We start from the raw sequence: 25,667 nt of genomic DNA, 5'->3' as shown, positions 1-25,667 counted from the left end.
TGTTCTCCAAAGAGCTTCGAAATATGAACTAATGGGACCAATAACACTGGAATACTGTAATGATAATTTGTAATAATCTTAATAAGAGTTTTACAATGTATCTTTCCCCAAAAAAGTATAACAGGAGATAGGTTTTATAGGTCTATTGCCATTAAACTTATGTCAGGGACTGAGAATTCCTGAGTCATAGGATTTAAGAGATGGAAGAAAACTGAAATTTGGATTACATCAACCCCTCCGCACTGTGCCCCACCCCCTGCCAGCATTCCTGAGACAGCATTCCTGAAAAATGGTCATGCAGTTTCCTTCAATAGAGAGCAGGAGATTGATTCTTCAAGACAGAATGAGTGAAAGAGATAGATTAATTATATGAAACAGACTATATGAAATTATACCAGGTGTTTAGCCTTCTGGAACTTTGGTTTTATCATTTATAAGAGAAGAGAACTATTTTACAAGACTATGTGGGAGCAGAAATAATGTGTGTAGAGTAACAGTTTAGCTCTTGGTTATCAGTGAATGTTAGCTGTCTTTCCCTTTTCATTTTTTTAATTAAAAAGGGCTTCCATATATTGGGCTGAAATCTGCTTTTTTATAACTTTAATGTGGCAGTCTCAATTCAAACCTCTCAGAGAACATAGAACTGTTTTTTTCTCTCCTCTATAAGGCATCACTTCCAACATTTGAAGACAGTCATAAGGCTTCCTGTAGTCTCTTCTCCATCTGAAACCCACCCAATTGCCTATGCCATTCCTTAGAACTAGTGAATAACTGAAGTCATGCCTTTTGGGAGTACCAATAGAATTAGGGGCAGAGCAATTGGCAGCATATTAAGGCAGGGTCCCTGCTTTCAAGGAACCTGAATATATAATGCCATCTGGGTAAAATAGGGGCTAAATCAAAGTACAATCAAAGAATTATTATTGTGTAAGGAGAAGGAAGAACCAAATTTGATGGGAAAACCAGAGAAGGCTTCATGGGAAGTGACATTTGAGTTGGATACTCAAGAATTGGAAGGATTTTGAAAGGCAGAAAACTTATGCTGGAGGAATAGCATAAGCAAAAGCATGGAGAAGTGGAAATGTATGAAATGTTAAAAAAAAAAAAGGGTGCTATGGACTGAATTGTGTCCCCCTAAAATTGATCTGTTGAAGCCTTAACTCCCAATGTGACTGTATTTGGAGACAGGGCTTTTGGGGTGCAATTAAGGTTAAATGAGGTCATAAAGGTAGGGCTCTCATCAGACGGGACTTGAGGTCTCATAAGAAGCGGAATCTCTCTTTCTCTCTGTCTCTCTGTGTCTCTCTGTCTGTCTGTCTCTCTCTCTCTCTCTGTGTGTGTCTCTCTGTGTGTGTCTCTCTCTCTCTATCTGTTTCTCTCTCTGTTGCTCGATGGCATAGTGAGAAATTGATCATTTGCAAGCCAGGAAGAACACCCTGAATAGCTCTGATCCCTCTCAGATCTTGATCTTAGAACTTCCAACCTCTAGAACTGTGAGAAAATAAATTTCTGTTGTTCAAGCCACACAGTCTATAATATTTGTTACAGCAACCCTAGCAGACTAATACAAAGGGCGGCTGCTGAGGCAAATCAATGAGTGAAGGCCTAAGAGGAGAGTAGATAGGTATATTGACCAGCTGGTCAGAATGAAGAAATGTAAATAGTGAGGCTTTGGAGACAGACAGTAATGTTCAAATCTCAGTTTTGTTAATTTATTAGTTGCGTGACCTCAGGCTAGTTACTCAAGCTCTCTGAGCTTAAACCTCTTCTTTGTAAATGGTAGAAAGGGATAATATATGTAAGCACAATTCACCATGTCTAGCATGTGGAAGATACTCTATAAATGTTAGCAATGATTACTATATTATTATAATTATTGTTGATCACAAAACTGGTACTGAGGGAGGACATAAGAGAGATATAGAATGTTCAGTGATGTGAATACTTCTTAAAGGTATCCACTAACTAAAAGATGGTGCATATTCTCTATTCTTAACAATCCTGGATGGTAATTGCATCTCCTAGAATGTCAGTGTTAGACTGAAAAATTATGCTGAACACTGGAATTTGACACAACATTGTAAAATGATTATAAATCAATGAAAATGTTAAAAAAAAAAGAAATCTAATTCTGAACAAGGAAATATTGTTTGCACAAGAACAGCATGGACTGTGAGAGAAAAATGGACACATAATTTTGGCATTCATATGGTCTAAGAAAAGGGGATTTGGGGCATAGCCAGCTGTGTCCTTGATCTGCTTTCTGTTATGCGAACTTTTATGCATTCTGTAATACCCAGCTCAAATGTCACCATCTCCATACAGCCTTATCCACAACTCCCTCATTCCTTCTATCATACACTCAGTCCTTTTGTTTCTCCCATGAGACTGTGGGCATCTTGAAGATAGACATACATTACTTGTTTCTGTATCCAGCACCTACCACAGTATCTGGTACATAGTTCAATAAATGTTTTTCAAATGCATTAGTGGAACAAAATAGAAATGCTGACTTTACAAAATTCAAAGAAACAGAAAGATGCTAACAGAGGTCTGCAGACTCTCAAAAACATGATCTGAATTATCTATATTTGTAAGAGAGGCAGTTCTCCATACTGGCAACAAGACAAGATGTAATCATGATGGGAGCTCTGTCCATATCTTTTCCGAGCCAACAGTCATATCAATGTCTTAGATGAGGACCAAATTAAAATAAGACACAAAGTTGGAAGGTTTTAAGCATGCTAAGCGATAGCATCAAATAATTTGATAAATTAAACATGTTGAAATATAACAGGAATAGTTTCTAGTGAGTACTGGGACATAAGATACTGATTACACAAGTACAAGAAAGAAGAGATGCAGGTAAGTGGCAAGAATTATGAGAAACTCAGAGAAGATTGAGCTAACTGCACATTTTCCAAAAGTCAGCAATAAGATGATGTTACCCAGAAAATGAGAATTTTGGTTACAAGAATAAAAGTGCAAAATGAAAAACGAGATGGTCCTGCAACATCCTACATGGTCCAAGTCTACCTGGAGTATTGTATGCTCACTCCATGAGGCTACCTCTTATGAAGGAAAGATCTGGAAAATAGTTAGGAAGAAAGATAATGAAAAGTATGGTAACTGTTTAGCTTGAGAAAGAGAAGGTTCTGTGAGTAATAATATCATAATGATAATGTACTACCACAGTCATGTAGGATCTCCTCTAATTCTTAAAATAATCTCATGAGGTCTAGGTGTCCATATGCCGAGTCCTCTACCTAAGCACAGAAAAGGCTCCCAGAGGCTATCTGTCATTTCATTCCAAAGTTCAAACCAATACTGGAACTAATGAAGACATCTGTGTAACAAGTTTCTAAACAAATTATTGGTATTAATATATTACGACATTGATTTTTAACTCTTGCTTCTTTTCAATGTACTTAAATCTATCTGGAGATATTTTTGGCTTTTCTTTATTGATCATTGACTATAAGATACTGCTTCAAACACTGCATACACATCTCAGAAGCTTAGAACTAAAGAAAATCTCCAGTCATATTCAAGCCTGAAATAATGACACACAACTGCTAAGCTTGTTAAATGCTCCAGCATTCAACTTTGTCTGTCTCAAAGTTAGAATGTGTAATAATAGGAATTTTTGAATCCCAATTTTATAGATGATAAAACTGGGGCTCAAAGAAGTTAAGTAATTTACTGAAGACCACACAGTTACTGAGCACCAGAGCAGAAACTGGGCCAATATGACCCTGAAGTCCCAAGAACAGCCTGCATCTACTGTCTGAGAAGAAGCAGACAAGGCAGAAAGAGTGAAAATGAAGACCAGTTGGCTCTGCATAAGACAGAGACCCTTATTACCTTAGGGCTTCTCGAACGGAACAGTAGGGTAGACTTCTATAATGCCACTAAAGAAAGTGTTTATATAAAAGCTTTCTAAGTGGAAAGAAAGTGTTGATGTAGAAGGTTAGTGTAGAATCATCTATATGACTTTTAGAAGAAGAGAGTCACCAATCAGCTAGAAGACTGGACATGACCTCTAAGGGTCATTCAACTGGGAAATCCTCTGCATCTAGGTTGTAGAGATACAGTTGACTCTGGTGCTAGATTAATTAGCTGCCCTCTATAGGACTGGAAATATTGCTCAACTTGATCCAAATTTTGAAAAAAAAAAAAGTTTACTTATAATATCTTCAAGAAAATATAAATGCTTCTCGCCTGGGGAAGGGAAGGCTTTTGTAACCACGACACCAAAGTAAAAAATCATAAAGGAAAGGACTGTTAGATCTGATTTCATAAAAATGAAAGTTATCTATGTGAAAAAAACATATATACCACAAGCAAAATTCAAAGCTAAGCTAGTTTTAAAAATGCAGATTCCAAATCAGTCAAAAAGGTAAATACACCAATAGAATGAGAAAAAGGAATAAATATTCATCAGAGAAAAAAATGGCCACTGAACATAGAAAACAAATTAACTTTACTAAGTTATCAAAGAAATTAAAGTTAAAATAACGACATGCCATTTTTACTTTTAAAATTGACAATAAAAAATGACAATACCTAATATTGGTATAAGTAAGTAGAATGGTGCATGCTCCTACACTGTTGCTAGGGACTATTAATACGCAGAGAGATTAATGATAACATGATGAGGCCAGGTACTGTCCTAGGCTCTTTAAGGCATTTTTCATCACAGTATTATTCAGAACAACAAAAAACTAGTTTGTCAACAACAGTGTGTAAGTTACATAAATTACAAAATACTCCCACAATGGAACATACTTAGTATGGTCAATTAAAAATGATGTCATTAAAAATATTTAATGACACAGAAAGAGGTTTGTGATGTTGTGAAAAGATAAATGATTAACAAAAGAGAATGTCCCAATATGATTTCATTTGGGGAACTACATGTGTAATAATGTGTGCATTTTTATGACTCTTTTAGGAATGAAAGAATACATGTTAGCAGTGACTAATTTGGGCTTAGTTTTGTTTCCTAGATTTTCTGCAGCAAATATGTTTAGCTTCTGAAAGTGTTTTTAAATCTAGGTTTTCTTTTTCTTTTTTTTTCCCCAGGAAGGAAAAGATTTAAGGGAAAAGGCAACAAGATATGCAGGGGCCCCACCAGGCCCACCTCACCTCAAAACTGCTGAGCTGCTGAGACCATCTTCCTAACAAAAGCCTCCTGGGGGCCTCAGTATTCCCAAAACAACAGTAAATGAAGCAACTTCAACTGATCTTAGGGGAAAAGGACCCAAACCACTTAGCTGGATTCTGAAGCAGTTTTTCAAGATTTCCCCAGGCCACTCTTTCCCAAATCTCTGTCGGCAGGATGAGGGTGCTGAGAACCTAGAAGGTAGGCACTGCCTAGCAGGTTGGTTTAGCCCTAGAGGGATGGGCTACAGGCAACTCTGACTCCAGGAAGAACCCTTGGTGCCAAAGTGGCAACATTTCAAAGCCAGCATCTCAAGGTCTGCCCAGGATTTACTACCTGCACCCAAAGTTTGATTAGACCGTCGTGATCAGCCTGATTCCCGTTGGGAACTGTCAGCAGAGAGACACCCATCACCAGCACAAAGGCTTTCCAGCCCTCGTCTTCAATGCAGCACTATTAACAGTTTCCCATTATCTCAACCTATTCTCCCTACCCGTCCCGTCCCCAACCCAAACATTCCTATTTCCCTAAATAGACTTTATTATAAAGGCAAAAACAAAGCACCCACAAATTAAAAAAAAAAAAAAAACTGCTGTCAACAACAACAAAAAGCATGGTCTTATAGTAAATAATCTTACGGATATCCAGGGAAAGGGGGTGGGGAGGGACACATTTGGGAGTCTGAGATTTGCAAAGGTTAACCACTCTATATAAAAACAGATAAAAAAACCAAATCTCTTCTGTATAGCACAGGGAACTATATTCAGTATCTTGTAATAACCTTTAATGAAAACGAATATGAAAATGAATATATGTATGTATATGCATGCCTGGGACATTATGCTGTACACCAGAAACTGACATACTATAACTGACTATATTTCAATTTAAAAAAAAATGACAAAAAGCATAGTCTTTAAATACATACATTAACAAGATTTCACCACCTACTTTCACATTTCTTTTAACACACGTACCTAGTAAACAGTTGGAGATGATTCCTGATCCCCTAGTAGTTCTTGATATATAAATAAAGACTGGAAAATATATGCAAGTCACGTAACAGTTTACAGACACAGCGAAAAAAAAATGTGACAATGAATATATGTATGTTCATGTATAACTGAAAAATTGTGCTCTACACTGGAATTTGACACAACATTGTAAAATGACTATAACTCAATAAAAAATGTTAAAAAATAAAAAACAGTTTACAGAGCACAACATTTTCATATGAAGTTCTGAAAATGACCTCAGTGGACATTATTTCTGCATGGCAGCCGAACCGAAGTCCAGAGAGGTGAAGTGACTGGCCCAGTGTTACTTTATTAGTTAGTGGCGGCCATGCCAGGCGTCTCACTAGGGTTAGGGGCTATGGCACTAAGTAAAAACAATTCTGGCAAGGAGATGTCAAATCCATTTTCAAAGCCGTCACAGCACTAGCAGTAAAGAAGAATAGTAGAGTAAAAGCTTATCAGTGTGCCTATTTTATTTCTTTTGAGTTTTCTTATTTTTGTTTTATTCAGGCAAAATTCACATAAGGTGAAATGAACCATTTTAAAGTGAATAAAAAATTCAGTGGCATTTAGTACACTCACAAATGTTACACAACACCACTTCTAACTAGTTCTAAAACATGCCCCTCATCCCAAAAAGAATCCCCAGACTTGCGAAGCGGTTGCTCTCTTCCCCACCTCCTCACCCCAGGCCCTGGTGATCACCAGTTCACTTCCTGTCTCTAAGCGTTTAACTATTTCAGGTATTTTTTTACATGAATGGAACATGGAACTTTTTGTATCTGACTTCTATCACTTAGCATAACATTTCTGAGGTTCATCCACTTTGCAGTATATGTCAGCATTCCACTCCTTTTTATGGCTGAATAATACTCCGCTGTATGTCTATATCACATTATGTCAATGTACTCATCCACTAATGGCCATTTGGGCTGCTTCTACCTTCTGGTTATTTTGACTAGTGCTATTGTGAACAGTGAGTATCTGTTTTCAATTCTTGGGGAGTGTATAAGAGTTTCCTTATTTTCTTATGTATTTTACTTGTATTTTATCTGATTACAAGAGTATAGGGATATTTGTTAAGAAATGTGGAAATAACAGGAAAAACACCAGTAAGAAAAATCACCTAAGGGTAATTCAGAATATTCTCGTCCAGAAAGGATATTCTATAAGCTTATAACCCTGTTCTTTCTTTCTAGCCAATAAATATGGGTTATTATTTTAGAATGAAGTAGGCACTGAGACTATGGACTTCATAGGCAGAAAAACATAGATTTGAATTCTGGCTCTGCTGTTTACTAGCTGAGTCACTTCACCTTTCCAAGCTTGTCTTCCTGGCTATAAAATGGCATAATAGTATCTACCTTACCAGGTTTTTATGGCATCTTAAAAGAGATGTGAGTGAAATGTCTAGTACAGTGCCTGGGACAGAAGGGACATTCAGGAACGATTAGCTGGAAGAGTACTTCCCACACAGGGATTTGCTAATATCAACAGGAAGTGAGGTTTGAGAAAGAGGAATTTTGTGTTTTCACCACTCTGTCTTTAGCACAGTGCTTGTCGCACAGCTGGCACTCTATAAAACCCTGCTGAATGAATAAGTGAAAATAAATGTTGGACAAAGGACGGAAAGTACAATCCTGGGAAGGATCTCTAGGAAAACACAGCTTTCTGAGTTCAGAAAACAAGTAAAGACCATGGACAAGGACTTCTTGGAAGTCCACTGGAATTCTACACACAACCAGACCCATGACTGGAGTTGATCGTGGCTGACTTAAGGCCCCCAAGATGAAATCATTTGCAGAAAACGGTCAGAAAATAAGTTAGTCTGAGTTGCAGCAATTAGGGGCAGAGCTGGAAGCCCTCTGAGGCACTCGGTAAACTGAACTTCCTAAGCTGCTGGACCAGCTAAGGCTCGGAGCATTTTCTTATAGCAAATGAAGCTTTTGATGGAATAAACCCAGGCAAAGAGATATTTAAGCATGGGGCCTTGACAGGAACTGCCCTGAAGTAATATCGCTTGGAACTAAAGAGATGATTAGTGAGCTTCTCATGGCCCTACAGGAAATCTTGCCTGGCACAGGAATGTAAAAATTTCCAACCTTGTCTAAAAGCAGTTTCCCCACACTTCACTGTCTCAGAACGATGTCTGTAATGGGTTGCAGAGCTCACCGCCCGCTGAAGGCCTTACCGCCTTCCTCCTATGGTAGGTCTTTATCCCAACAAGGGTCTTGCCCTGTTCGTGGACTGACCTCCCCAAGCGCAGGAGGGCTAAAATGGAGCTGTCAGCATGCAAGCTCCCAGGAAGCAGGCCAGGGAGATGCAGCGCTGACCCCTATCTCAGGAGGCTTAGCTGGGCCTTTTCAGGGTGGATGTGAGAACTCTTTGTTCCAGGGTAACGGTCTACTTTTATACAGCCGTGTTTTCATACTTCTCCTTGAAATCACCTATCAGTGCTGCAATTAAATGATTCTTAGTATATGGATGTGTGTAAAATTAATTGTTAAAGTCTCTCTCTTCCACTGAATTTAGAGTATCTGGAGACAAGACCGTTTCTGTTGAGTTCATTATTGCATCTTCAGACCCTAGAACAGGCCTCGTCCATGGTAGGCACTCAATAAACATTTGTTGAGTAAAGGAATCCAAGTTATTTTGTCACAAATTTCAATTCAGTTTGGAGGCAATAGGATATATTGGGCAAGGACATGGGTTTGCATTCTGGCTTCAGTGCTTTGTGACTTGGGGCAAATTGTTGACATTGCTTTTTTAGTTTCCTAATGTTGCTGTGACAAATTACTACAAACTTGGTGGCTTAAAACAACAGAAATTTATTCTGTCACAATTCTGGAGGCTAGAAGTCCCAAATCAGGCAGAACCCTGCTCCCGCTGGGGACTCTAGGGGAGGATCCATTCCTTGCCTCTCCCAGTTTCTGGGGGCTGCCCCATCACTGCTGGGCTCATGGCTGCACCACTCCAATCTCTGCCTTCTCCTCTGTGGGTCTATATGAAACCTCCCTCTGCTGCTCTCTTATAAGGACCCCTGCAGACAGTTAGGGCCCACTTCGCTATGCAGGGTAATCTCATCTCAAGATTCTTACCTTAATTTAATTACACTTGCAAACACCCTTTTCCAGCTAAGGTAAAGTTCATAGGATCTGGGGACTAGGACAGGGACATATATTTTGGGGGGCCACTATTCAGCCCATTACATTTGTCTAAGGCTCAGTTTTTTTTTTCACCCATAAAATGGACATACTATCTCTTAGAATTATTATGAGAATTAAATGCAACACATGTAGATTACTTTATGTGTTCATGGTACATAAAAATCTCTCAATATATGGCAGCTATTAATAGGTGGTATTATTTCATAAGGCAGGGAAGTATTATTCCCCATGGCCATAAAAAAAGTGATGGAGTTACATCAACTCATTCAGACATTTTAAGAAGTATGTCAAATCAATATCAGAATCAACCTCTATATGTATTACGTATTTTATCAGGGCTGGGACCGAGCTCAGCCCTCTTACCTATGTCATTACAATCGGTCCTTGTAACAACCTCGGGAAGCTGGTATTCTCTCCCATATTACAAATGAAAACAAACAAACAAAAACCACTAACTCTAAATTTTCAAGAACCTGACTTAGCCATAGAGCTCAAATAGAAACCAAGGACTTCTCACTCCAAGCCCACTTCTTTTCTATATTACCTTAGAAAATTAAGGACAGAAATGGAGAAAGTTCTAAGCATCTATACCTGGATAAATCACTTGTCAAAATAGTATGGTAAGAGTTGACAACAGGGTAGGTTAGCCTAGAACTCTGTAACAGTGGTTCCCAAACTTTGTTGCACATTAGAATCACCTGGAGAGCTTTTAAATTCTTCAAATCACACTCATTCATTCATTCATTCATTCAGACACCAGCACTAGAGTTTGAGCTACAGGAATGCCTACACTAGACATAATTCCTGATCTCACGACGTTCACAGCCTGGCAAGCTGTTCTCCCCTCTCTCAAAGCACCCTCCCCTCCACAGTGCCCTTCCTGCCTGACCCTCCTGCTAGAACGGGAGCGCCAGAAGGGCTTTGCCTGACGTGAAGAAGATGCTTAATGAACATCTCCTGCAGGAGAGAAGAAGGGGAGGGAGAGGGAGAGCACACAAGAAAATCGGCATCACCCAGCAGCGTGGTGAGGAGCAACCACTACCCACCTCCCCCCTCACCAACACACACACACAACACAGAGGAAAGCGTGATTTCCTTCCCTGGAAGGGGCAAGGTGGGGTCAGGAAAGGTTTCTTCCAAGCAGTGCATCTGCACAGGGTCTTTAAGGATGACAAAAGGGTGGGAGGGCACTCTTACCGCAGCAAACAGCAGAGTTTGCACAGAGACCTGAAATAGGATGGGGAACAATGAGCAGCCAGCCAGAGCAGAGGGTGAGGAGCCAGGAGGCAAAGCACTTTGTATGATCTCTTCTCCCTCCCTCGCCAAGAGGCCTCTCAGTCCAAAAGTCCCCACCAGTCTTTGAGCAAGAGTTGACCAAAGCCATAGGCCCAGGACTACTAAGGCCTTCTGTTATCCCTGTGAGTGGCACCCCAGTCCACAAGTTTCTAGAAGCATCTTGAGGCCAAATTCCAAAGCCATTTCTGAAGTGGGTGTACAGGTAGGTTCTCTCAGCAGGCACGTTTAAATCCAAACTAAGACACCAGGCAAGGACAACGCTGGCCTGGGAGGGTCAAGGAATGCTCCCTTTGCTGCTTCCTGATTACTTATGAGTCCAGTTGTATTTCATCTTTGCCAGGAATTACCAAAAATGGTACCAAGGGAGTAAGGAATCTGAGATCCATAATGCGAGGTAGATAAATCTCTATCCCAATTCTAAATGGTAAAAACAGGAGCATAAACATTTCCAAGCTTGTCTGATTGCTCCTCTGTCTCACCTGGGCAGTGGTTGCTGGGAGCAGGGAGGTCTGTGCTCCTCACACAGCCACGCTGGCAGTGTGCAGACACCCCAGGGCCCCAGGTTTCTAAGCTGAATGCCCCACTGACAGCAGCACACAGGGGATGGGAGGGAGGGCTGATGTGAGGGACCGGTACCAAGAGCTGGGACTAGAGCTGGAATGATGGGCTGGACAGAGTTCTGAATGGGGAGGTGGCCTCTCTCTGCTCTAGCGGTGGTGCCCAATGTGAACCCCTCCCCTTGGAGTGGGCTTGGAAGGATCAACATTGACCATAAAGGGTCATCCTTCTATTTTATGACAAAAATCCCATAGCCCTCATCTTGAAGGTTGCCTTCCCGAAAGTGAATGAACTGGTCAAGTAAAAAGGATTAACAAGAATCCTGGAGAGAGCAGCTTGTTTGGCAAGGAAATGACTTCCACGTCACAGGCTTCCATGCTGGGTTCCAGGCAAAGGGACGGAAAGCTTGTTGTGAGTTAGTGAGGGGTGAAGAGGACACAGCAGGCTGGCCAGAGGCTTCCAGCTTTCTTATTAGGAAGGCATTCTTCTCACTGCTTCCAGGCCTAGACCAGATTTCTTTCTTTCTTTCTTAATCACTACAAAGGAAAAGAAAATGGACTTTGGATGGTCAGGAAAAGCTTATCTGAAGCGATAACAATTGTGCCAAGACCTGAAGGAGGGAAAAAGCAAGAGAAAGGGGATTCTGGGTAGAAAGAGCAGCATATCAAAATGCCCTTAGTCAGGAAAGAGTGTGCCTTGCTAGAGGAACCTAAAGGAAGCTAGTGAGGCTGGTGGTGCACAGCCAGCAGGAGAGAACAGTGCAAGGTCAAGTCTGAGAGGTGGAGGCAACGCTGGATCATCAGAGCCCTGTTTGAATAATACACACAACTATTGCCCCAAAGCTGGGCTTTCTTCTCTTGTTCTGGGGTCCCACTGCCATCCATTATGTAACCATCACCAAAGTATAAACCTTCTGTGCTTTGGACTTTTAACCTACAAAGTTTTTCTCCACAGGAGGGATATTGCTTGAAATACTGCCCTTCTCAGAGAGTTAATATCAGATTATAATCAATAATGATTATCCGCTGCACATAAAGTACTTGATCTATTTTTAAGCATATACACAATCAGTTTTCAAAATAATTTCAACAGAAAGCAGTTCCTAGAACATTAAACCTGGCGTAGATATGAGAACATCTTCTCACGGTGCAGGGAGGAAACACAGGTCAGGAGATTTACCTGAGGTTCTAGCTGCCGTTTCATTAGAGCAGCATCTTCAAACAGAAGTATAATACAAGTGGCATGTGTAATTTTTAACTGTTTGGTAGCCACACTAAAAGGGATCAGGTAAAATTAGTATTAATAACATAGTTCACTTAATTCACTATATGGAAAATTATCCTTTTAACATGTAATCAATATAAAAATTATTAATAAGATATTTTAAGTCCTTTTTCAATGGCTTAAGAAGCCATTGAAATTCAGTTCCTGTTTTGCACTTACACTAATGTCATTTTGGACTGGCCACATTTTAAGTACTCAACAGCCACAGGTGGTTATCATACTGGACCCTGCAGCACGGGGGTTCACAGAAAAAGGATTGATAGCTTCCTCTCTACAGATCAGAACACTGAGGCCCAGAGCTTAACTAACAGGTCACTAACCTGGTTGTGAACTTGAGCTGGGACTAGAATCTAGGTTCTTTGTCAAGTGCTCATTCCCAGGATCACACTACCCTTCCCTTGGGAACGAGAAGGGGTGGGGGCAACAGAATTACCTGAAATGAGCAGCTATCTATGCTGGGGACCAGGATGGGGCTTTAGACTCTATTTAACCCTTTGGAGTGATACCCCTTCTCCCATTTTCAAAATGAGGCTACAGAGGCTCCAAGAGTCTTTGTGGTTAATGGTAGCAGGATGACAGCAGTCCTTTAAAGAAAATAATGCTATCGATATTAAGAAGACATTGTGCAAGGCCAAAACCTGCTGAACTTGGGCTGTTTTAAGCACCACATTGCTAGCCTTAGGAATTCCCCCAGAAATTCCTCCAACCAGCTACCAGTCCCAGGAGGACTATTCTTCAGCTTGCCAAGTACCAAGACTCCCGATTCAGTCCACCCCTATCTTGCCCTTTCACCCCCTGTCCTTGCTGCAGATACACACAGTTAGGAGCACGAAGAAAGGACTCAGCTGCCCCATCAGGGCTGGCTGCGAGCCAAGCTCCCAAGTACAGACCAGTCAATACCATTTAAATAGACTCTTTATGTACCAAGGACAAATCAAGTAACAGAGAGAAGTGACAAGAGGAAGCAACTGCTCCTGGATTAGAAAACCTGGTCATAGCCCTTGACGGTGAGCTAAGGGGCTGAGGCCAGCACGTATCTGTCTACTGTGACCACGCAAGCAGCTGTCCTAGGGCACAACACACATGCAACCCATAGATGTGTTCTTTGGCCAGAAAACAATCTTAGGTGCTAGACACCCAGGCCTCCACACCTCAGGTGAGCAAAAAGAAGCTCAGGGTCACAGGAACTCTAGGGTCCATGCTCATAAAAACCATGCTGTACCCTTCCCTAGCATGTGTCAAGCTCCAAGCTGGTAGAGGAAGCCAGCTCTCCATTAAAAAAAAAAGCAAAGCAGGACCAAAATACCCCCAAATCTAGTCTGTCAGCACAGAGAACTATTTGCACTTGGAAACAGGCCTCAGTATTTTTTAAGTAGTAGGCTCCCTCCCCTTCTGCTACCTACGGGTGCAATTTCCAGTGCTTTCTCCAAAAGAAACATTTAGCTTTCTGTAGAGAGCCTCTGAGACCTCACGTGACTGAAGATGGAAGAAGGGGAAAGGGGCCCTCATCACGCCCCCCCAAACCCCATGGGGAAGCCAGGCCTGGGCCCCTGTAGCTCCATTTATTTTAGGAGGCACTTGGTTCTGAAGCATTTGTTTCAGAAATTACCCCCGTGCCCCATCAATAGTAGCTTTCAGCGGCTCTTCCCGGGTGGCCTTGTCTCTTTTAAATTTCATTTCCTGTTGGAAAGGATAAACAGGTAACTGTTTAATGCCACTGACTGGGCTCATTTAACAGAAAACCAGGATCAGTGTGAGGCTGGGGAGCCAGAGTGGGATTGATGGGTGGAACAGAGCAGGTCGGTGAAGAGAAAGGCCTTAAAGAATACCAAGTGATGGATTTTTATTTTACTGCTTCTCCATGTCAAGGGAAATTGCCCCACCAGAGGTTGGGGAGACAGTGTAACCAGCTGCTATGTTGGACATGGATCCCTGGACTTGGCCTTAGAGGCCTTGGTGGGAATCCTGGCAATGCCACTCACCAGCTATGCCCTTCAGCCAAGTTCTTTAATCCTCACGAGTCTCAGTGCCTATCATTCTACTGCACAGGATGGAGTGAATTCAAATGACATATTCACATGCTTAGCAGGTGACACATCCAGTAGGAATTCACATGTGGTAGCTATGAAATGGCATTTGAACCCACGCCATTTAACACCATGTTTTCTAGTACACACCAGGCACTGTGTTGGGCAATAGGAACATGCCAGTAACATAAGACAGCTCTGAATTTAAAGAGACAGGCACACGTTAGATGATGCCAATACAGCGTGGTAAGAATTCTGATCAAGACAGACATGGGGTGACATGCTACCCCACATATTAAATGTTTGAAGACACTGCTGATGGCATGGTCAACAGGGTTGATGAAAGGATTCATTAATTGTCTGTCTCTCCCTCTAGAATGCAAGGTCCTCCAAAGCAGGAATACTGCCTGTCTTCTTCAGCACTATGGCCATTAGGAGCACTGTCGGGGGAACAGGAAGGGAGGGATGGTCAAGGTGAAAGGAAAGAAGGGTCAGCCAAGTGAAGAAGGAAGTTAAGGACCAATCCAACCCAAAGAACCTCCATGGACAAAGGTAGAGAGACTAGAAGTAGAATGATATATTTAGGGAATTAGAGGCAGATTTTTGAATTAAAGCAGTACAAAGTATGGAGTGTAGGGTGAGGTGAGAGGAGATGGCAGGAGCAAGACCACAGAGAACCTGGTTTACCAAACTAAGAAGTATGGTGTTGGTGTGAGTGAATAACCATGCATGGGGAAGGCTGAAGTGGGTAGCTGCTGACATGGGCTAATTTAACAGAGTGTGAAATCTTCACTCCAATCCTAAAACATGCTTTCCTTACAAGCCTGCCAAAATATCAATTTTTTTTTTTTTACTACCAAGCTCAAACTAATAACCATATTAACCAAAAACAGTTATTACTTCTCAACTCTCCAATTAGTTTATTAGATTTTCTAGCCAGATAAATTTTCACAACCAGAAGAGGTAGGTACTTTTATTATTTCATCTTACAAATGAGAAGACCAAAGCACAGACAGGTTGGGTGGCTTGCCTGAAGTCACACAGCATGCAAATAGTAGAATCAGGATTGAAACTTAAGTCACCTTGGCTCCAGAGTCCATTCTCTTAACCACCATATTATTTTGAATCTATCTCCCAGTTCTCCATTTCTCTCTTCAGCTCAGTGCATCCACCGTTTTACCCATTTGATGAATTTTAAATTTCTGTAACTCTATTTTTCAATCCTAGAATTTCTACTTAGTTCTTTTCAAATGTCTACTTTGGGGTCATATTATCGTCTTCTTGCCCTATAGTTTCTACTTCCTCTTTCACCATAAAACATTTTAAACCTATCTACTTTCTCAAATTGGTCTATTGCTTTCAGTTTCTAAGATGGGAACTTCTCCACGTGTTTTGTCTGACTCTCACTAATGGTGGCTTTTTTTCCCTCTCTTGGACACACTATGATAACTGAAAGTGCACTTAACATCAGAAGGAGTCTTGTTGTTTTGTGGTATTGGTTTTTTTAATTTTGTTTTTAGTGGGAGACCCACATGTACTGGGCTGTTGAGACATTTTTATGACCCGGCTTTAGGCTGTGCCCTGTCAGGGTTTCATAGTTAAATCAATTCCAGACCAAGTTTTCACATTATCTTCTTGGTTTGTGGCCTGTGCCCTACGAGGGAAGAACCTCAACTCCATACCCACATAGAGCATAGGCTGGGGTTTTGATTTCTTATGGGTGATCCCAATGGCCCAAAGTGGTTGACAGACTTCCACACCAGATCCCAGCAGATGTTTCCTTACTTCATACTCAGGCCCAGCATTCCTCATTGACAGCCTTGGCAAGGAGCATGTTTCCTATGGCCTCAGCTCTCATTCCCATGGGATTCTGAAACTCCAGCCCCTAAAAACCATACATACCTCCCATGTTTTCAAAGGACCTTTTGTTTCCTTCCTTCCCACTGATTTCGGGCACCTGGGGATTTCTCTTTTCTGCATACCAGCCTGGAGATGGACTTTTTTTTCCTTGTGTATTTCCACCAGCACCTCTCTGTGATTAGAAGGAATGTCCCTTGACAACTTGATCTATCGAAGTGAACAGAAGGTTTTGATTATGCCTTTAGACTTCAGTCTTTCTCTCCTGGCTCTGAGTTCATGGAAGACAGAGACTTTGCTCTGATTCACCTTTTGATCCTGGATCCTTTTGATTCTTGAAAATGTGCCCAGACCAGAGTAGGAAGCAGTAAAGATTTGATCAAGAAATGAATAAATGAATTAATCAGCTTACTCTTTCATTCTAAATGGGAAGTAAAGACCATTCACTGATTATCTCTAGAGAAAAAAAAGACACCAAGAATCGCTGGAAAGCCATCCAAGCAGTCTGGAAGGCCACGCTAACCAATCAAAGGAGTCTGGGGCCTGCCTTAGTCCCACCCTTTGGCCAGTAGGTTCATGACTATTGACACTACTTCTTTCTTGAAGGGCAACAGCTACTAACTATAGTGCTGGTCTGCTAGAAATTCAAAGTCTGGCAGGCTTGGTTCTTGACTGGGGGATCTGTTGCCTTTTTAGCGCATACTGATGTCCTTCTATAGCCAAAACTGGAACCTGATCAGCAAGCAGCACATAGTGTACAATGATGGAATTTTTTTCTGTGAGTGCCATAAGGAGCTTGCCAATTAAGTTCACACACTTGAAAGCCCCTGGCACAGTGTTTGGCACAGAGTAGACACTGAGTTAACATTTACTGTGCTTTTTTCTTCTTTTCCACTAAAAATATCCAGGAATATTTGTTGAAAGTCTACTGCCTCCTAAGCACTGTGCTTGGAGCTGGAGATGGAGAGGAATAACATAGAGTCCCTGTTTTAATCCTTAACTAGGAAAAGAATGTCCAGATCAAATTGGACAATAAAAAAGTGATCCCAAATGTCTTTTGATTTAAGGTGAAAAGATATCTCACAGCATCCTGACACCCTAAAATGCCTCAAAAGCATAACCAGCAAAGTAAATTGGCAGATTGCTGTTTTATAATGTTGTCTTTCCTCAAAGAGGAAATCCACCTCCAGTGAATACATGAGTGGACAAAAGAGGGCTGATCATAAAAGGCAGTTTTTGACAATGACTTCTGAGCTCCTTTTATCACTATAATCCCAGAACCTAGACTCATGCCTGAACGAAAGCAGAAACTCAGTAAGATTGTTGAACGTGGGTATTTGCACACACATATATGGATGAGACCCATCCATCCATGTGGCTCTAGGTACAGCGTGACTCATCATTCCATACATATTTATTGAGGATTTCCTATGAACAAGAGCCTGTACCAGATTTTTTGACAGAGATAGGAAAAGAAAAAAAAAAAAAAAAAAGAAAGAAAACAGACATCCTACCTACAAGGAACTTCCAGTTTCAGGGGCGAGATACACAGGTATGTAAGTCACCATGCTATAACATAGAAAATGCTAAGAGAAAACCAGAGAAAAAGACTATGGGAGTTTCAGATACAGAAAGGCCCCTTTCCTGCCGAGGGACTAGATGAGACCATGGCTAATTCAGGCTGTATGCTTAGATTTAAAGGAGAAGTCATTTATTGCCCTAGAGAGGGGAGAGAATGGACACTGGCAGGGAAGGAAGGGCAATTCAGATAGAAAGAACAGCTTAGACAAAAGCAGAGAAGCAGAAAAGCACAGGAAGTATAAGATGAAATGGAAATTTGGCTGGAGATGCCTAAAAGGGCAGAAAGGGGACTAAAGAGAAAAAAGGCTGACAGGGTAAGCTGAGCCAGTTGCAGGGGTTTTGAATGTGTCCTGATGTATCATTCCAGGATGGGGATCTCTAGAGAGTAGCCAGTGCTCAGCATCCGGCGGGACTTAATTAATACTACGACAACCTCATAGCGGGAACCTGTTCTCCACGTGCACACAGGAAGCTGCCATCTGTATGCACAGGCAATTACAAACATTCCAAATACTCTGCCCTGAACCCTGCAAGCACATCAAATACTGACTGTAAAAGGTCACCCAGCAAACAGCTCATGATCAACCCTGGCTCAGGCGGAATCAAATCCTCTAAATAAGATCCACTAGATGCAGTGTCAGGAAGGTCAGAAACTACCCTTTTTCACATCTTGAAGCACTTTTCCCAGGTGGAACGTTTTAGAGGAAGGAGGGAAAGGAAAGAGAGAGGGGGGAAAAAGACTTCTCAGAAAATAATAGAATTCCAAGTAATTAAATGTTAAATGATCACAAAGTAAGCAGGGAATTTATTTTGGCCCCCACCTCCTTCCAGTGATCTAAAAAGCAGTTGATTTCAAAGACAGCCACGCCAGGATTAAAAATGGAATTTCACGCCACCCCTCCTTGGCCTCCTCCCCTGTGGGTCCCCACTGTGTACCTTTGTCCAGCTCACTTGAAATGTTCCAGGATGAGGTAGGCACTAACTCAGCAGTGACTGACAACTCTGTTTCTGAAAAGAAAAAGAAGGGAGGGGAAAAAGACAAGGGCAATATTAGACAGGGTAACATATGGGCTGTTAGAAGCATTACAGGAGATTTCCAAAGGCTTTGCCTTCTGAGTGAGACCACACGGTCCCAGGGCTTATTAAACTGGAGTGGCCGCTTCGCTCACCAGGCAGAGGCGCCAGCCTCACAGAGGCTGTCCAGAGGAACACACTGTAGGCCAGATTCGAAGGTTTTTTTCCTTTAAACACAGGCTTGAAAATTAAGTATTTCATTGACCAAAAACCCAACCAACAGAAATGACCAAACATCATCCAACACAAGCTCTTCCTTTTTTCGTTAGACCAGTCTTAGATAAATAATAGTCAAACGTCTGCCCATGAAACCAGAGGTTGTTGCTCCTGCTGCTGGTTTCATTTGTGCTTGTGAAACAACAGCATTTCTATTAACAGAAATCGAATTCTCTATATTGAAACTTTAAGACAAGACAAACGAAAGTGCAGTATTTGAATATGGAGAGTCGTTTGTGGTAATAAAATTAAAAGATAATTTCAAAACCACCATAAAGCAAACATGGAAATCAATCATCTAAAGGACATGAGGCACTCGGAAAATTTAAAAACTCTTCAATAAGATACTGTACTATACAAATGATGTTTTTGTTTTTGAAGATTTAAGCTGTGACACCACCCTATTAGCACATTCTAGTAGGATTGCATGACTCTCCCCTTAGGCCATGTCTACACGCAGACACACACACACACATACACACACAGTATTACAGAACTTTAGTGCTGGGCAGGATCCCAGAGAGCCCAGAGCCTGAGTCATTAGATCCAAGGTACTCAGGCTGTCACTTCCCCTTCCTTCAGACATCAGTCATCAATTATGGCCCTTTTGCCTATTAAACCTGGGATCTGCCTTATAGCCTTTTCAACACAATCCTCTAGGTAGCTGCTAAAAATGGATCTGAGTTGGAATGCAGGTAAACTTTAGTAAGTGGAAGAACTGGGATTCAAATCCAGGTCTGTCTGACTCTGCCACCCACGCATCCCAGCAGCCCACACTGGCCAGCCCTCCAGTCTGTGAAACCTTCCTAGTTTTCACCTTACCTCTCTCTGGCTTCACCTTTTCACCTAGATAAGCACACTCTCTACATTTCCTTGTTTACTGATGGGGACCGTCTGCCACATGGCCATAGAAGCCACATGTCATCGTCAGGGGAGCTTTGCCAAGGACAGGATGTTTACCCAGTGAGACCTTGCAGAGGCCACTGCTTGTTTGTCTACAATCAACCTGCCACGCACAGCAGAGACAAAAGGGTTGTTTGGTTTGTGCAAACTTCCTTGGCTTACGTCTCCCCTGTCCAGGTGGGAGAGAAAGCAGGTGGGAAAGAAAGCAGACAAACCACACATACCTCCCCACCCCAAATGGCCCCAGTCACCTCCTACATCATGAGCCAACCACAGCACAGATTCTTTTAAGGGGACCTGAAGTCGGATGGGCAGTGTGGTGGGGATCTTACAGCACATCGGATTCCAAAATGCTAAGCCAAAAAGAAAAGTTTGCCCAAGTAAGAAAAACGCTTAACACAAACCGACAGTAGAAGGCGGTGCTCCTGCTATCAACCGCTTGTCCTAGGAATGGGTACTTCATGCAGGTGATTTTACCAGGAAGTGCTAATTGTCTACACTTTGGAGCTCTCCACATGTGATTCCAGCCGCAACGCCACTCTGACCCCCATTCTGCTGCCACCCACTTTGGCTCCTTGAATAAAAGCCCCTTGTTTGCAGTATTAGGGACTACTGTGGTTCGCTTTATAAAAAGGCTCATCAGGCACTCCAATATCCAGACTTCGGGGAGCTTGGGAATAGAAGCATGGCAGCCATGGTGGCAACTCAGGCAAGGAACCAAAGGGTGGGGAAGTGGTGGGATTAAGACAGATCTTGAAGGCATTTACATTCAATATTTTCATAGCTTCATCTTACTGCTGCTCACAGCTAAATTGCCAGAAACATAGGTTTCATTTTACCATGTTAATTTTATAGAAAGTTAGCTATATGTCACTTGGTTTTTCTAGCCTGAATTTGAATTGCTGATTGAATATAATTTGGGACTGATGACAAATGAACAGATTCTTGGAACTGCCTACAGTGAACTTGTTCCCCACGTGTCCTTGGACACTAATTACCACTCGGTCCTTGGGCTACAGCAGAGATAATTTCAATTCAGAACCTCATTAAGTGATCGTGATGACTCTGAGGAATTTTGTTCTCAGCCTCAAGATCTATTCCTTTAGATAATCACATATTCAGCTTTTCAGATAAAATGATAATAAAGACAGATAAAATATTGTTAAGTATGAATAATCTCCCTGAAAAATATCTTCCAAGGCCATATTTTTTTTAAAAAAAGCTCATTACTTAATGCGAAAAGTTTAATGTTTGTAATTGCCCCTCACAAAAATGAGGTTTAATAAGCTTCCCCCTGCACCTCCCAAAAGGAAGGCTGAATTTTAAGGGAGAAAAATTCAACATATCTCAAGTTGAGTGCCAATTCCAGGGTCAGCAGCAGCTTTAGAGAGACAAGACCATCAGTTTTGGTCCTGTGAGGTCTCCACTAATGGAGTCAGCACCTCTCTTTTTCTCTTCAGTATGGCAAAAAGATGAGATATTTAATAGCAGACTAGCAGCCTCTTTGTGTAAAATTACTGTGGTAATGATAAATTTGTAAGTGCCAAAGGAGACAGACTATTAATAGAAATTCACAACTACATAAAACACTAATTTCTGCCACTTACTAATTTTGTGATCATGAGCAAGTTACTTAACATCTTTTGACCACTATTTTCTCATCTGTAAAATGGGGGCATTAGAAGCCATCTCACAGGAATATGGCAAGGACTAAATCAGGTAATGGAAAGGATTCTGCACCCAAAAGAGTGCCCAGCATAGAATGGACACTCAAGATCTTTCATGTCTTCTCCTCTGTCTAGCAAGGCAGATGGAAGCCATCCTTCACACGGACATACTCCCATGGCTATGTCACTGTCTAAGTTTGAAATAACACATTTGCCAAGCATTTAGAAAGACTCTATTTTACATTCCTCACTAATCCCAGCCAATCTTGTCATTTTGCAAGGTTTTCCTGAATTGGTCGCCAGTTCTCTAAGAACGTAAGTGTTTTTATGTGGTTTTATCCAATTTAGGCAAATTAAGCACGTTTTAGAAAACTCTAGCCCTTATCTTTCCTGACCTCTGCAGGAGGGCAAGCCATTCTTCTCCCAACTTGATCAATAGGAGCCATTATCTTTGCAGTTTCACCAATGATTGACTCTTTGGCACTGATTCTGCAAACCATAAGGTTTTGGTATTTAAGCCTGAACAGTGGGAGTGTTATTTGCAGGGAAAAAAAAAAAAAAAAAAAAAAAAAGCCTTGAATCCTCCTCATTGATAAAAGCCTGTGATCTCCAAAGGGATTACTGGTTCATCTCAGCCGTTGGCTGGTAGCACCCCAATGTTCATAGGATGCAGAGGCTCTTCTAAGAAGCACCGGGCCACGACACATCCTGTATCCTGATCCCGTGTTAAGTTGAGGTTACACAGGCTCAGACCGGCATTCTCACAAGACCAGTGGCCAGCCTAGCGGTCACAAAGGCCAAGTGTGAAGGAACAGTGCCTACTCCAGTGCCTTTCATGACCAGTGTCACTAAGTCCTCCGAAGTTATATCTGGGAGGGCCTTAGAGGCCCATGACTTATTTATCAAGCTATGTTTTTTTGGTTGTTGGCTTTTTTTTTTTTGGCCTCTTGTGGATCACACTTTAATAGCCACTCAGGGGCTTTCCCCACCCCAGAGTTAACAAATTTACAACCTTTTAAAAAAAGGGTGCATGCTGTAATGTGGCAATCTGTATGTGGATCCTCTTCTCTTTAGATATAAAATAGATGTGTCATGTGATGTTATTTTCAGTATTCTAATTCCTTACAAGTTCCAGTAGCTCAGGACTCAAGCCTAAGGATTTCTGGAGGTATCTTTACAGGGGGACACTGGAGGATTTGGGGGTACAGAGGACAAGAGGGCCAGGCTCTAGATCCTCCTTGAACAGGAACAAGTCTACATCTCTGTTTTACATAGTCAAGTGTTGTGGAAAAGGTGCCGATGCTTTGAATAAAACATTTTAAATCCTCTTATCTGGTACAGTTTCCTCATTTTACAGATGAAGAAAGTCAGGCCCACAGCAGTGACTTGGCCAAAATCACAGTTCTAAGCTGGAGCCAGGCCTTAAAATAAATGCACACTGCCTCCTCACTGAGCTCCATCTTCCTCTGTCTGTGTCCCAAACAGGTGATATGCATCCTTATGGGCTGAGTTCAGAGAGATGCTGGGGAATTTCCAAACAGCCAGGGTCAGTCCCACAAAAGGGGCACAGTTTCTTCTGTGGTCAAAGAAGGTTTCTGCTTGTGACCATTTGGGGGAAGAAAAAGTAGGGGAGACGGCGGGTCTGACAGCTTCGAGTCCTCTGGTCTGCAGTGTCATTTTAGACACAAGGCTCTTAGCCTTAGTTCCTTCCTCCCTCCAGTGCCTCAGGGGAGGAGAAGCCCAGAGCCAGGTAAGTCACCTTCACCAACAGTAACTGTTCGGGAAAGTAACAGTCTGCTCTCCTTAGAAGGGCAGGTTGGCCACCTTCCCCAACAGCGCTGGGGGTAATCAGCCCGGGCATTGCTCGGGCCTCGGGTTCACAATCATCGCACATCTAGGGTCCTGAATGAGAGGCCGCTCCACTCTGGGGACTCAGCTTTTTTACTGAGGAGAGGGGAGGTAGAGCCTCTCTCAGCTCTTGTGGGACAGCCAGGAGTGGAGAATGATGCTCAGTGGCTCCAAGGACCTAATCCTCAGTGACCTCAAATTCAGATTTCTGATGTAATCATTAAAGTAAGTCATCCGTATAGTCACAAAGAAAGGAGAGGGCACAGTCCTGCAGCCTTACACTCTGGTCAAACACTCAACCACACCATCTACACCACACTATGAAATCATATTTTTTAAAAACAAAACCCATAATGACTTTGTAAATAGCACAATTACTGTACCTGTGGCAAAGCCATTAATTTGTTGAAGGGAAATTTAAAATGTATCAAAGTTTGTGGTATTATTCATATTTTTATACAAAAGGAATTGCAATAAAATAAAATAAATAGTTGTCCAGGCTTCCTCAATGTCAGAGAGGCTGACTCTCAGAGATCTCAACAAATCTCCAAGGTAGGCACCATTGTTAACTCCACTCTGAGACTGAAGAGCCTGAGACAGAGACATTAAGGCACTTGCCTAATCAGCTTATTAGGGTGGGGCTGGGAATTATGATCAAACCCAGGCAGTCTGACAGCAGAGCCAGTGTCTCCAGCTGTGACAAAAGGGGGCAGGGGGGAGAAGGGGGCAGGAGGGGGTGTGGTGCTGAAAGATGTACTCACTTCTCTCCAGCTTAAGCCACCTTCAGCCCCAGAAGACCCCTGTGAACTCTAAGCTCGGCAGAACAGAGTGTGAGAACCAGTACCAGAGGCCACACTCCTCCCACATCAATGCTCGGCTCCCTGATTCTAAACCCCAGAAAGATGGCAGGGGACACAAAGGGAGGAAAGGAAATACTTCTTGAATCACACTTAAATGTCTTTTTTTCCCTTTCGAATCTGTTGTTTAATCTGTTGCTTTAAATCTGTTGAGTTAATATTATGGATCACACACAGCTCTTGTATATAAAGGAATTATGCTACACAAAGCACCACAATGACACACGTCTTTAAAATTAATAAAAGTAGTCTCGAAAACGATCTTACTTAAAAATTCTTCTACTTGAGCTCTCTTCTGTGGAACTCTAGAAATTCACTCACTCATTCATCCATTCATTCATTCAACATACACATATATTACCACTTTTTAGGTATGAGAACTGGGATGAAAAAAACGTGACCTGGTCCCTAACATTTTTCAAGAACTTACAGTCTAGTGCGAAAGGAGTACAGGAACACAGTTATAAACAGTGTCCCAGGGCAACGATAGAAACTGACAGAAATGGTCTCCCCTTCCCACAAGTCATTCCTCCCACGTCGCCCCAACAGGCTAAAAACACCAAGAGTACTGAAGTAAATACCACAAGAGAAAAGTATGATGCATAGCTGAGACTGAAAGAAAAGGACATTCTCAGGTGCCAAAAAGGATGAGAACAGTACATGGAAAGAGTTGTATACAAGAAGCAATAATAAGCAAACAAAATAGAAAATACGTTAAATCAGCCTTGACTATAAACATAAATCTGTGATAAGAGGTACAAGAGGTAAACAGAGGGTTCCAAGGCAGCACTGGGGAAGTACAACCTCCAGTTTGGGGAGGGGAACCGCAAAGGATGGGTAAGACTGTTTCAGTCTGAGAGGGGGGCCTGTGTATTAGAAATACTACGGCACACTAACGGGCAGTGCAAATGAGTCAATAATGGTCATACTCAATTATACAGGAGCAAATTTCTCCAGAAGGGAAACAAATAGTAATTTCCAAATCCAGGGGTCTCCAGGTTCTTTCTTCCTTTAAAGACAAAAAGGAAACAACATCTCAGCTAATTACTGGGGAGGCAAGATCTTCTTAGGGCCAGTGCAAAGTCTAAAGAGAGATTTCCAAACGGCTCAAACCTTGATCTTTCCCAAGGAGAAGTTCAAATGAATGGACCC

The 25,667-nt window shown here is 41.9% G+C and overlaps 1 protein-coding gene across 2 annotated transcripts in view; it reads right to left on the bottom strand.

The window, feature by feature from the left end:
* Nucleotides 1-25,667, bottom strand: part of ROR1 (receptor tyrosine kinase like orphan receptor 1) — a 388,377-nt gene that overhangs the window by 148,165 nt on the left and 214,545 nt on the right. For both annotated transcript variants that reach the window (XM_032494476.1, XM_032494474.1), the window contains exon 2: nucleotides 18,887-18,958. In XM_032494476.1, coding sequence (XP_032350367.1) covers nucleotides 18,887-18,958 — 72 coding nt within the window. The remainder of the gene's footprint in view (nucleotides 1-18,886; nucleotides 18,959-25,667) is intronic.

This window comes from Camelus ferus, chromosome 13, assembly GCF_009834535.1.
Source record: "Camelus ferus isolate YT-003-E chromosome 13, BCGSAC_Cfer_1.0, whole genome shotgun sequence".
Classification (NCBI taxonomy): Eukaryota; Metazoa; Chordata; class Mammalia; order Artiodactyla; family Camelidae; genus Camelus; species Camelus ferus.
This window is presented reverse-complemented; position numbering and strand designations above follow the sequence as displayed.